The following is a 13846-nucleotide window of genomic DNA, read 5'->3' as shown; positions in this document are numbered from 1 at the left end:
ACTGATCCATCTGATGCAAGCAGCAATGATCGCCATTGCAAAGTGTGCAACCTGCCTGACGAGCTGGACAAGATGGTCCAGTGTGATGGGTGCAATGCCTGGGATCATTTCTTTTGTGCTGGCGTGACTGATAGCATCGCTAATGAAAGTCGAAGCTACTATTGTCAAAATTGCGTTCCAAGAGCTCCTCGTTCTTTGTCCACCTCGAGATCAACCACCGCTAGTACCCGTGAGGCACGAATTCAACTCTAATTGCAGCGCCTAGCTGAGGAGAAGGAGTTAAAAGCTCAGGTTATGACAGAAAGAGAGTCTCAGGAAAAAGAAATGCAAGAGAAGGCCCTAAAGTTGGAAAGAGAGAGGAAAAATAAGGCAATTGCTGACAGGCTATCGTTGGAGGCAGAATTCATCAAAAAGAAATATGAACTGCTCCAGTTACAATTGGACGAAGACAGTGAAAGTTCAAGTGTGCGCAGTCGGCGTAGTGCAGTACTAAACACCGGCAAAGTTCAAGATTGGGTTAACAGTAGAACCGATGTGACCCTGGGCACCAATACTGGTATCAGTCAATCCACTGGGCCCACGTCACAAGCTGTAGAACCCGCGGCACTAGTACCGACTTCCGAAAGCTCGAATAACCTATGCGGCGATCATCTGGTTTCTCCTTTAGTGGCATCGATCCCAGCCCAATCGACTCCACATTCCAACAAGGTTAATGAAGAAGTTACACAACATCAGTCGGTGGTGACAGCTCTCACCGCGATCAAGGATACAGTTGCTGTTCAGCCGACGACACAAAGCACAGTCGGACGTGGTGCCTCCCAGCAGTTAATTGCAGAGACCGCTACAACGTCACCGGCAACGGCGCTGTCTACAGCAGCAAACAATCAGTTCAGTGGTGGTTTAAAATTACACAATGATATTGTACACGAAAATTACACGAGTATAGGGCCTGTAGGTTATCAAAACGTAGCTGCAGATTATAGGGCGAATTATGTGTTTAACAATACTGGGTTACGCTATAATACACAACCGATTTGGCCTGCTCAGTCATGTTATACTGGTACTGGTTCAGTTCCTCCGATGGGTTGGAACTGTAATTCTGTTACGGTTTCAAACACTCCGTTGACTGCAGTTGCAGTATCCGCCCTTCCCCCTTCGTCGTTACCCTCGATAAACGCATGGTCGAACAATACGTCTCTGAATCGCCCGTTTGTTAAAAGTGTTCCGAGCTACCAAACTCCCATATTTTCGGTTCCCCAAGCTACCAACCCAGCCACGCGATCGCCTACAGGACCGACCGCTCAGCAAATAGCAGCTCGACAAGTCGTCTCGAAGGACCTTCCCTCGTTTTCTGGCGACCCAGCCGAATGGGCACTCTTTTGGAATAGTTACATAGGTTCAACTGAAATGTGTGGGTTCACAGATGCTGAAAACCTCGTACGATTGCAGCGATGCATCAAAGGAGAGGCTAGGAAAGCTGTCAGCTGTTTTCTACTTCATCCGTCACATGTGCCTGAGGTGATTAATACTTTGCAGACACTGTTCGGTCGCCCGGATGCCATAATAAATTCGTTACTTAACGAAGTTCGAGCCACTCCAGCTCCCAAACCGGAAAAATTAGCAACGCTAATAAATTTCGGACTTGTTGTAAGGAACCTTTGTGCCCATCTGGTAAACACTGGCCAAGAAGCGCATTTGGCAAACCCCACTTTACTACAAGAGTTGGTCGATAAATTGCCAGCCAACATAAAGCTCGACTGGGCATTGACTAAGCAGCGGTATCCAGTTGTAGACCTCCGTATCTTTGCGGAATATATGAGCGTGATTGTTTCGGCCGCCAGCAGCGTTACGTCCGTAGTGGAGCCGTGTGCACAACGCACAGAGCGACATAATGGAAAATCCTTTGTCAATCCCCATACGTTGGAAAACGTCACCGATCGGGAATATACAAATGTCGATGAATCAAAAAGGCAAACGGCTAGAAGCGAGCGCCCATGTATGGTATGCCAGGATGTTGGTCATAAGCCAAAAGACTGTACCGTGTTTCATCAAAGTTGCCTAGCTGATCGGTGGAAGATCGTAACAGACTTACATCTCTGTAGACGGTGCTTGTTCCCTCACGGAAGGTGGCCTTGCAAAGCTCCCCTTTGTGGCGTAAATGGATGTCAGCAACGCCACCATCGTTTGCTTCATTCTACCGAGCAAGCAGAAAATGTGTATGCCAGGGCGGGAACAGTCGCCGTCCATCATAATGCGCCTCTACAGACACTCTTCCGTATGATTCCGGTAACATTACATGGAAATGGAAAATCTGTCGCAACTCTAGCCTTTCTGGACAGCGGATCAGATTCTACTTTAGTAGAAAAGTCGATTGCCGACAAATTGGGACTAGCCGGTCCTGCAGACCCCCTCTGCATGCAGTGGACGAATGGAGTGAAGCGAACCGAAGTGAACTCTCGTCGTGTGCAACTTTTTATATCCGGAAACGAATCAGGCCAACGGTACGCTTTGAATGGTGTTCGTACGATAAACAGCTTGGGTTTACCTCGTCAATCAATCAAGTTCGAAGACTTTGAACGCGTTTTTCCTCACCTGCAGGGATTGCCGATAAAAAGTTATAGCGAAGCATCTCCTGGAATTTGGATTGGCCTGGATAATACCAGAATGAAGACTACACTTGAGCTACGAGAAGGCAGGAAGAATGAACCGGTAGCGACGAAAACGCGGTTAGGGTGGGTATTATTCGGGAACGCCAACAAATTAGATAACCCTGTACCTTCACACATTTTTCATATATGCGCACACACGTACGATCAGCAGTTACATGAACTGGTAAAGCAATTTTTTGCTGTAGAAGGTGCCGGGGTTTCGCACGACAATGCAATAGAATCGGCAAATGACAAACGTGCCAGGGCTATACTTAAAGCCACCACAACTCGAACCTCAAGCGGAAGATTTCAAACTGGCCTTCTGTGGAAATTTGACCAAGTGGTACTCCCGAATAGTAAAATTATGGCGGAACGACGGTTATATTGCTTGGAAAAGCGATTGGCGAAATTTCCAGAGCTTTATGCTAACGTGAGGAAACAAATTTCAGACTACCAGTCCAAAGGGTACGCGCATGTTGCCTCGGATGGGGAGCTAGCCAATTTCGGACAAAACCCTGTATGGTATCTTCCCCTTGGAGTGGTGATTAATCCGAGAAAACCGGAAAAGGTACGTGTAGTCTGGGATGCGGCTGCCATGGTACGCGGAGTTTCCCTGAATTCAGTCCTTCTGAAAGGACCCGACTTGTTAACATCGCTTCCAGCAGTTTTGAGTCGGTATCGACAAAGACAAATCGCTATAAGCGGGGACATCAGAGAGATGTTTCACCAGGTATTGATTCGACCAGAAGACCGCCAAGCTCAACGCTTTTTGTGGAGGGATAACCCATCACTTCCCATCAAAGTTTTCGTGATGGATGTGGCCACATTTGGATCTTCATGCTCACCTTGTTCCCTCCAATATATCAAGAATCTAAATGCCAACGAACACGCCCAAACTCATCCTGTAGCGGCAGCCGCGGTGGTAGCGAACCATTACGTCGACGACTATCTCGACAGCACAGACACGGTTGATGAAGCAATACATCTAGTCTCAGATGTAAAAACTGTCCATGCTAATGGTGGATTTGAAATTAGACACTGGCTGTCCAGTTCTCCAGAAGTCCTCGAGCGAGTGGGGGGAGAGAATTCAGATAAAATGAAATCCTTCGTACTAGATAAAACCAACGCTATTGAACGGGTTTTAGGCATGGTCTGGCTGCCTCAAGAAGACGTATTTTCCTTTTCTATCGAGCTGCGAGATGGACTAGCACAACTATTACTAGGTGAGAGAATCCCTACGAAAAGAGAAGTCCTGAGCCTCGTCATGAGCGTGTTCGATCCGTTGGGGCTAGTGGCAGTTTTCCTAATCCACGGCAAAGTAATGCTGCAGGATATATGGAGGGCTGTAACCGATTGGGACGATCGTATATCAGCGCAATTACTACCACGATGGAAACAATGGATTTTGCTGTTACAGGATCTGCGAAACATCAAAGTGCAAAGGTGTTATTTTCCGGGATACCGCCCCAGTACGTATGATACGTTAGAACTTCACGTGTTCGTAGACGCCAGTGAGACATCATATGCTGCAGCAGCTTATTTTCGCGTGATTGATGGTGATGAAGTTCGGTGTACTCTGGTACAAGCAAAAACAAAAGTCGCACCACTAAAACCGCTGTCTATTCCGCGCTTGGAATTACAAGCTGCGGTTATTGGCACTAGGTTGATGAAATCTATCGTGTCGAGCCATACGCTACAGATCAAACGTAAAGTAATGTGGAGTGACTCGAACACTGTCTTGGCTTGGTTGGCGGCAGATCCCCGAAAAAGGACGCAGTTTGTGGCCTTCCGAATCGGAGAAATTCTAGAAAATACAGAACTCGGTGAATGGAAATGGGTGCAGTCGAAATGGAATGTAGCGGATGAGGCCACCAAATGGGGCAAAGGACCTTGTCTGAACATTGATAGTCGGTGGTTTAGGGGCCCAGAATTCCTGTACAAAGATGAAGAATGCTGGCCCAGAAATAAAATGAACGTTCCAGACACTACTGAGGAGCTACGACCAATTTACGTTCATCCGCATGTTGTTGTGAAACCAGTTGTGGAATTTTCACGCTTTTCAAAGTGGGAGCGGTTATTGCGCGCCGTCGCTTACGCGCGCCGTTTTATTCTACGATGCCGATACCCTAGTGATTCACCAAACACAGTATCACTGCTAATAAACCGGGAAGAACTTGTTGGCGCAGAAAATGCTATTTGGAGGCTAGTTCAAGCAGAAAGTTTCTCCGATGAATGGGTAACCCTCCAAACAAATCTAAACCTTTCTGTTAATCAGCAGACACAAATATGGAAAGGAAGTAAACTATATAAACTTTCTCCTTTGTTTGGCACGGACGGTGTTATAAGGATGAAACGACGCCTGGGAGAAGCACCTTGGATTTCAATTGACGTAAAATTCCCCGTCATACTACCTAAAGAGCATTACGTTACAGACTTATTAATCGATTGGTTTCACAGAAAATTTGTTCATGCTAATAGTGAAACGGTTGTAAACGAAATCAGACAGACATATCACATACCAGCACTTAGAGTGCGAGTGCGAAATGTTGGCAGGCGCTGCGCATGGTGCAAAGTATATCGAGCAGCACCGGAAATTCCGAGAATGGGCTCACTCCCAGCGCCTCGGATAACTCCCTACGTTAGACCATTTACATTTGTGGGGTTAGACTATTTCGGTCCCATTATTGTGCGACTTGGTCGCAATGATGTAAAACGGTGGGTGGCATTGTTCACGTGCCTCACTGTGAGAGCCCTTCATTTAGAGATTGTTAGTAGCCTCTCAACCGAGTCCTGTAAAATGGCAATTAGAAGGTTCATCGGGCGTAGAGGTGCACCGCAAGAGATCTACTCGGACCAAGGAACCAATTTTCAAGGATGCAGCCGCGAACTGTCTATAGAGCTAAATGCGATGAATGAACAACTGGCGCAAACATCCACAAATACTACCACCCAGTGGAAGTTCAACCCCCCCTACGCTCCTCACATGGGTGGCGCTTGGGAAAGGCTCGTCCGATCGGTGAAAGCAGCCCTTAGTACTCTTTTGATGCACAAAAAACCTAATGACGAAACCTTATCAACTGTACTTATAGAAGCCGAGTCCATCGTTAACTCACGCCCTTTGACTTACGTACCATTAGATGATGCTGAGCAAGAAGCGATTACACCAAATCACTTTCTGCTACTAAGTACGAAAGGAGTGAATCAACCAACCACGTTGCCGACCGATGTGCGCTTCGCGTTGCGTTCAAACTGGAAATTGACCCAAGTGATGCTGGACAATTTTTGGAGGCGCTGGATTCGGAAATATCTACCTATAATCGCAAGGCAAACGAAATGGTTTAATGCAAGAAAATCGCTGCAGGTCGGTGATCTCGTCATCCTAGTCGATGAGGGTGTACGCAACAGTTGGACTAGAGGCAAAATCTTGGAAGTATATCCTGGAAAAGACGGCCATGTCCGTCGAGCCAAAGTGCAAACGAAATCGGGAATTTTTGAAAGACCAGCTACCAAGCTAGCGTTAGTAGACATACGTGAAATGAATGGTACAGCAGAAGAAACTTCGAGCCATACGGGTGGGGGCATGTTGGCGTAAACAAAATCCCCGTCTTCATTTCCCTTAGTGCTTAACCGGTTATTCGTCGGACATAGAAAAAAAAGCCTATTGTCGGACATAAACTAAACTGGCAACCCGATCTAAACTCAAAAGTGACAGGCATAGATCAGTTGCAACTAATGATTAGTGAGCTAGAGACGTTTTTTATTTCCATCCATTCCCCCAATTGCAAATTACTTATCTGCCACACTAGGCAAAGAAGAACATTGTTGCGGAACATACATCTATACACGTTGAAGACATTATTTGTAAGTACATTTATGTAAAAGTACACCTAAAATTAAGCAATTAAAAATTACAGCTTGAAGCCTACTCCGATAAAACAAGGAGTTCGACTCTGAGAGGTCCGAAACAATTTCCGTTCCAGCAACAGTATGTGTTCGTCCGGGATACCTGAAACTTTTTTGTTACTTATATGTAGCAGATCTGTAACATTTTAGTGACGTTTCTGTGCATATTTGTGACTTTTTCGTGACCTTTGTTTGACGTTTTTTTCGCTAATGAGGCAGTTTTGTGACGTTCTGGGGCATTTATGAGACATTTCTGCTACATTCTTGTTATAGTTTTGTGACGTTTTTGTGACATTTTTGAAAGATTATTGTAGCTTTTTCTAATGTAATGGGACATTTTCGGGACGGTTCTGAAACATTTTTCAAACTTTTTCGTTAAATTTTGTGAGTTTGTAAATATTTTTTACCAATTTCGTGACATTTTTGTTATATTTTTGTGACTTTTTGGTTACCTCTGTGTTACATTTTCGTGACCCTTTTTTAACATTTTTCTGATGTTTTGAGACATTTATGCAACTTTTTTATGGTATTTGTATGACATTTTTGTGACATGTTAGGAAAGTTTTGTAAAATTTTTCTGACATTTTCGTGACATTTCTGAGATAATTTAAAGTGTTTCTGTAACATATTTGTGTTTGTATTTGTGACGCTTTTGTGACATTTTTCTGTCATTTAAATGACATTTTTTTGACATTTGTTCATTGTTGTTCATTTTAGAATTTCGGTGACATTTTTGTGCCATTTTTGTAATTATTTTTGTAAATATTTTTGACATTTTTGTGACACATTTGAAACATTTATGTAACATTTTCTTAACATATTTGTTTTTTGTAGCACTATAGTAACATTTTTGTGATGTTCTGAGAATTTTTTGTGACATTTTTAGGATATTCTTGTGACATTTTGTAAATTTTTTGTGACATTTTTTGCGTTTTGTAATATTTCTGTGTTATTTGTGTGACGTTTTTGTGACATTTTAATGATATTTTAATGTATTTTTGTGTAAGTTTTGTAAACTTTTGTGTATTTTATGACATTTAATTTCGATTTATTTTTTGACGACACATTTCTAAAATTTTTGTCACATTTCGGTAACTTATTCGTGACATTTTCGTTTTTTTTTGTATAACCTTTTTGTGACGTTTCCGTTACACGTTTGGGACACTCTTGTGACAATTTAATAATTATTTTTGTGACCTTTACGAAACATTTTTGTAACATTTTTGAAATTTTTTCGTGACATCTTTGTGACACATCTGTGACCTTTTTTTGACATTTTCGGGACATTTTTAAGACATTTTCGTAACTTGTTTGTTACATTGACGTTTATAGATATTTCTGAAACATTTCCATGACATTTATGTGACATTTTCTAACATTTTTGTTTTCTTTTCAGGACGTTCCTGTGACATTTTTGAGGCTTTTTCGCGACATTTCTGTTACATTTTTATGGCACTTTCATGACATTTATGTGACATTTTTGTGACGTTTCTGTGACATTCTAATTCGTCGGGATGCGGTATATTTTTCCAAACTTGTATCATATTTCCAGTTCGCTTGTTTTTCGCTTCCCCTGCTGCACACATTGTCTGCTTAATGAACTTGAATGTTAACGGGTAAAAGCCGTTGTTAAAAATAGAAATTTAGTTCGAAAAATTTAGCCCTACCGTTGTTGTGTTGTGCACGACTCAGACTGACTTTGGACTCGATCACACAGGTCTATAAGAGTTATCAGCATCAGCTGACCCTTCTGTGTGTAATGAGACATTCCTTTTAGTCGTATAAATAACGCTTGCACAGCAGTGTGTGTAGTTAGGGATAAACAATAGAATAAGTTGGCTGTGGAATGTGATACGCACATAGATTGTGGAACTGTACCACTTTTTAAAGACGAATGACCGCCACGTTTAAAATCCCTTAAAAAAAAAAAAAAAACCAGTACTACCGTCCCCCTAGTTCAATTGGTCAAAATACCATGCCGGAGATAGGGAGAATGCGGGTTTAAGTCCCGTCGGGATGCGATATATTTTTCAAATCTGTATCATATTTTCAGTTCGCTTATTTTTCGCTTCCCTTGCTGCACACATTGTCTGCTGAATGAAATTCTAGTGAAACTTTCTAAAATTTTTGTGGCATTTTCGAAACGTTATTGTGACATTTTCTTGCGTTTTTGTGACATATTCGTGTTGCTTTTGTGACGTTTTTATGACACTTTAATGTCATTCGACCTTCTTATGAATTTTTAATGAAATTTCTGTGTCATTTCCGTACCACTTTTGTTTATTTTTCGACATTTTTGTGGTAATTTTGTAACATTTTGGTAACATTTTTGAGACATTTTCGTAACTTGTTTGTTACATTGACATTTTTTGATATTTCTGCAACATTTCCGTAGTATTTTCATGACATTTATGTGACATTTTTTCTAACATTTTTGTTTCATTTTCAGGACGTTTCTGTGACATTTTTGAGATTTTTTCGCGAAATCTCTGTTACATTTTTGTGACACTTATTTTACATTTTTGTTTCGTTGTTGTGACAATTCTGTCCCTTTTTATGACGTTCTTGACATATTTATGCAACATTTTTATAGCCCTTTCATGATATTTATGTGACATTTTTGTGACGTTTCTGTTATTATGACACTTTGTAAAATTTTTGTGGCTTGATTGAACAATAAAAAATTTGTGGCATTTTCGGGACGTTCTTGTGACATTTTTTTTTGTGTTTTTGTGACATATTCGTGTTGCTTTTGTAACGATTTTATGACACTTGAATGTCATTTGACCTTTTCATGTATTTTTGACGGAATTTCTGTGTCACTTCCGTACCACTTTTGTGTATTGACGTAGGACTACGTCTAACCGCACTATATCGAGATACATTCTGCGGAAACTAAAACTAAAGTGTAACGTTGGAATGAAAGATTTCAAACGGTAATGCTGATGTAACCACATGATGGATTACAATAATCAATATGTCGTTGGATTGATAAAATGATGGATAATTTTGTGATTTCTCAATTATCATTATCATTTCATTGTTTATCAGTGAAAATTGAATAAAAGTTTCAAGGTCGAATTTTCACGAACAATGTACCAATCACATGCGAGCACCCCTGGCACAGACTTCATAAATAGACACCAACTGGTTGCTGTGATATCCCGTATAGCAGTGGCAAAAAAAAATTTGACAGAATCTCCCCGTCCCAATAGGTCAAACTAACGTTTGCTTCATTGAGCCTAGACTATATTGATGTCTTGAAGGTGAAGCTTTTTCAGAAAGTTCGTAACCACCTACACTATCAGACAGTTTCACGTTCTGCTGTCAGAATGATATTAAAACTGATGTCTTGATGGAAAACAATCTGGCACAGGCAACAGTACTGCACCGAGCAATGTATGGATAGAGCGCTGGTCACTCGTCGTCTATCAGTACAGTAGAACTCGATACCCATTTGTGTGCAGCCAAGCCAAGTTTAGACTACATTGCCGTTGTCGACGCACAGTGGGGTGTGTTGGGTTAACGCGTAGGTATCGTTTGGCGATCTGGAATACAATCAAATTGCCGTTTAAATTGTCTTCTTTTTCTTCTTGTTTCGTATATGTAGTAGCAAATATCAGAATTCAATATGATTATTCGCAAAATACGCTGCGCCACCGGGGACAGCAAAATTCTGTACGTGTCGGTAGAGGCAGATAGCAGGGTTTATAAATTAGGTTCATTGTACAGATAAAATGCGTTGTTTGTTTTTAAACTCTGCATTCTGTTTTTCTCCTGTCCATTTTAAATTTTCTGTGAACAACATTTTTGTTCAAAAACTGTAATTTTTTATCATTATTTTTTCCACGAACTTGTAATTGCAGGAAAATTTTACAACAAAATTTTACAACAATGTTTAAGAAATGTTTACAACATGTGTGCCAAAATCGAACCGTGCTGGAAGTAAAACGAGCTCAAATCAAACAGAGCCTCAAAGGGAAATATAAAACTATTGTAGTCCTACGTCAACTATGCGGTCGTATCACGGATACCACCCTCCTACTATTTTTTTTTTGACTTTTTTGTGACGATTTTGTGACACATTGGTAACATTTTTGTGACATTTTCGGGACATTTCTAAGACATTTTGAATGCATTTATTAAAATGTTTTGGACATATTTGTGACATTTTTTGACTTTTTTTAGGACATGTTTACATTAGTTTTGTGGTATTTTGATTACATTTTCGTGCCACTTTTTTGACAACTTTCGTGGCGTTTATGTGACATTTTCGATGCGTTTTTGTGACATTTTTGCAACTTTTCGTCGTATCTTTTTCAACGTTCTAGACATTTTTGACATTTTTAATATAGTTATAATTTTTAGTTTATGAAGTTAAAATATTTATGGAATAAGTAAGTAAGTTAATAAGTAAGTGATCAGTGTTTTGTGTGTTTTAACTGACAAATTTTCTGCAGTCTCCAGTATGTCCATTGATGTAAAATATCCGGAGTTATAAAAAAGCTTAAGAAAATATCGCTTAAAGCTAGAGGAAATTTGACTTTAATTCTTTCTGTAACTCGAGTTTCGCCCATAATACCTCAGTATAATAGATATTTTTAACGTGAACAATTTCCAAATTCCAAACTTGAGAAGACCATTGACACATTTCTCCTTATTTTTGCATACTTGAGATGGAATGACCCTTATTGACAATACTTTTGTGCTCTGGTTCTGTTTGGTGAAAATAACAATGCATGCATTTTGAACGATTCTGTACCATCCATTTCTCAATCATAGAAGCGAACTAATCATTGGTTGAATGCTGAGAAACTGAAACAAAAATGGATGTGTCCTTCTGACGAATTGCTCAAAAAAAAAGAAGTATTTCGTTAATAAGGAATTATAGAATTTTGCGTAAAGGAAAGGTAAGTGGGGAACCTGAGAATTAACCGAAGTATCGAACAGGCCACTAAGTTTCAATTTATTTTAAAATTGTTTTAGGCATTTCAGTAGTTGATTTTAATATTTTGGTTATAATAATTGAAACATTCTCGATGTCACGACAACGTGACATTAACGTGATAAACTCTTAGTGATTAGTATAGAACTAGGTTTTCAAAAATATACAAAATATTCAATCTGATAATTTGGGGGGGGAGGGGGTTGAGTCCCCGAACACTTCTCCACATTCGCACGGTTACGATACCATTTGTACGGGCTGATTACGACCCGGATCATAAATCTGTCATTGATGCTACAGTATAGATAGTAATTGCACACGCCTCTGCTTTTTGATCCCTATTATTTTGGGAACGCCAGCACATCAGGTAACAGTTTCAGTCTTCCGTCGATATGATAACCTAAATTAACATCAACTTCGATCAGTTATACGTTTTGTCGAACTTTTCGTGCTGCCTCACCCCAGACCGAGGCCTCCCTTTAATCCAATTATTTTTCCTCAAGTAATTTTCCGGCAAGTTAATCGCCCTGATACAAAGAATAATGCGATGTAAACACATGCTTACGTAACTCAGTTAACCCGGAATTAACATCATAGATATCTGCCAGACCATCATTGGTAGCTCTAGAATAGTAAGCGTCTTCCCCAAACGACAGGCTTACTGCCGGGCCCTAAGAAAAATCATACTAAAAACAAAGAGCAAATCCTACTCCTCCGGCTGGCACCAACGCCGACGGGATACTTTCGGCAGTCATAAAGTGTCCCGGTAATCCCGATTTCATCCTATTACTTAGAATCAATTCAATTTTATTAAATTGCCTTCGCCGGAATTATCCTCCCAGGGCGCAGCTAACAACGGATGTTGCGCACTGACGCTGGACGCCGTTTGTGGTGAAAAGCTCCGATGCAGAAAGGAGCTCTTGTCCCCAGCATCGGAACTATATCGGATTCGGTTCTGTCTGTTTCGTCGCAGAAAGGTTTCGCATGTTTTAAGTATCAAGGACCTAGTCGATTTTTATCCAAGAATTATGTATAAAAGCTCGGTTTTAATAGAGACGAGTTGGTAAGTTAGCATCATTTAGCATGGTTTTTATTGTGTAAAAAATGCAAACATTCACTATCAGTGAATTCGTATTGTTTTTTTTTTTTTATTATTCCTACAGTCACGGATCATACATGAAACAACCTATAAAAGGACAACCTAAGTTACTGTGTGAAATAAGAATCAACAGTGAATCAAGAACCAGAACTAGGTGGTAAGAAGAGAAAATTGAGAATTTTGTCATGTCTATTACTGCCACACAACTCCGCAGCGTTTTGCAATCAGTCGATCGCGAGCAAACATTGGACAAAAGCAGCCCTCGGATTCGTAGGACTCAATTTCCGTAGTGAAATTCCATGTTCATAGTCAGCTGGCCGTGCACGAGGCTACCAATAAGAGCCCCTAGAAGATTATGACAAATCTCCAATCATTTACATATGTACACGACACGATGCCGATAGCGCTTCCTCCACAGGCGGTTACTGATAGCACACGCGAGTGACGGGTTGGCCCGTTTCCCGGATTAGGGAGTTCATTTGAAGCAGGATTTTCGGGCCAGATTCATAAATAAGGATAGTGTGAGTATGAACCTGCACACGTAACTTCTTCGGGTTGGATCCCATCGGTTGGTTGGTTGCTTTTAACTTACTTTTAAGGAAAACTCATCGGTCGGGCTGTGTTGTGTGCTGTAGAAGATTATGGCAGAAATCCGCGCCAAAGTAACATTTATTTACTGCTATGCATTTTGGGATTTGCATAAATATGACATGAGCCCCAAGCTGCAGCGGGAAAGCCAAGCCAGGAAAACGCAGTTGGGAAGTAGAAGTGATAATTACGGGATTATTATAATCAAAATTCGTTTGCAATTTGCATGGGAAGTGTGCATGTAGAGTTACGTTTCAAAGCGATTTTTTTTATACATTAAAATTATGAGAAATTTAAGCTTGAGTTGGAATAATATTTGGATAAGCCATACCTTGCCGTTACGCAGTTATCACAGCACGAGTAGATTTAAAATAGCATTTGCGAATAAAGAAAAAAATGTCATTCTGGTGCTCGATTTAATAACGAAAGGTCACATACGATTCAAAATCGAACAATTTAATACACTTAGCTGATGTAACAGTTTTTATGAAACATTTTCAAAAAAATAAATGTTCATACATTTTAAAAATGATAAAACCTGAATCTCAATTTTCGAAAGGTCTTTGTTCAGCCGAATGATTGGAGATGTACAATTAGTTTATTAATAGTAGGTTCCGGTTTAGACCGAAAGAACGCTGTTGGGGCCACGCACAAGTGTTTGTA

General features: G+C 40.6%; 1 protein-coding gene across 1 annotated transcript; it reads left to right on the top strand.

Annotated features, from left to right (window-relative positions):
* Nucleotides 1-324: 324 nt before the first annotated feature.
* Nucleotides 325-6240, top strand: LOC129720559 (uncharacterized). The gene has a single exon (XM_055672036.1). It carries the CDS (start codon nucleotides 325-327, stop codon nucleotides 6238-6240), a length of 5916 nt encoding a protein of 1971 aa, XP_055528011.1.
* The last annotated feature ends 7606 nt before the right edge of the window (nucleotides 6241-13846 follow it).

This window comes from Wyeomyia smithii, chromosome 2 (genome assembly GCF_029784165.1).
Source record: "Wyeomyia smithii strain HCP4-BCI-WySm-NY-G18 chromosome 2, ASM2978416v1, whole genome shotgun sequence".
Taxonomy (NCBI): Eukaryota; Metazoa; Arthropoda; class Insecta; order Diptera; family Culicidae; genus Wyeomyia; species Wyeomyia smithii.
Note: the sequence above shows the minus strand (reverse complement) of the source record. Positions and strands in the feature narration are given on the sequence as shown.

Excerpts from the sequence above, each read along its gene's own strand:
- LOC129720559 (XM_055672036.1), top strand. The coding sequence starts at position 325 with ATGCAAGAGAAGGCCCTAAAGTTGGAAAGAGAGAGGAAAAATAAGGCA.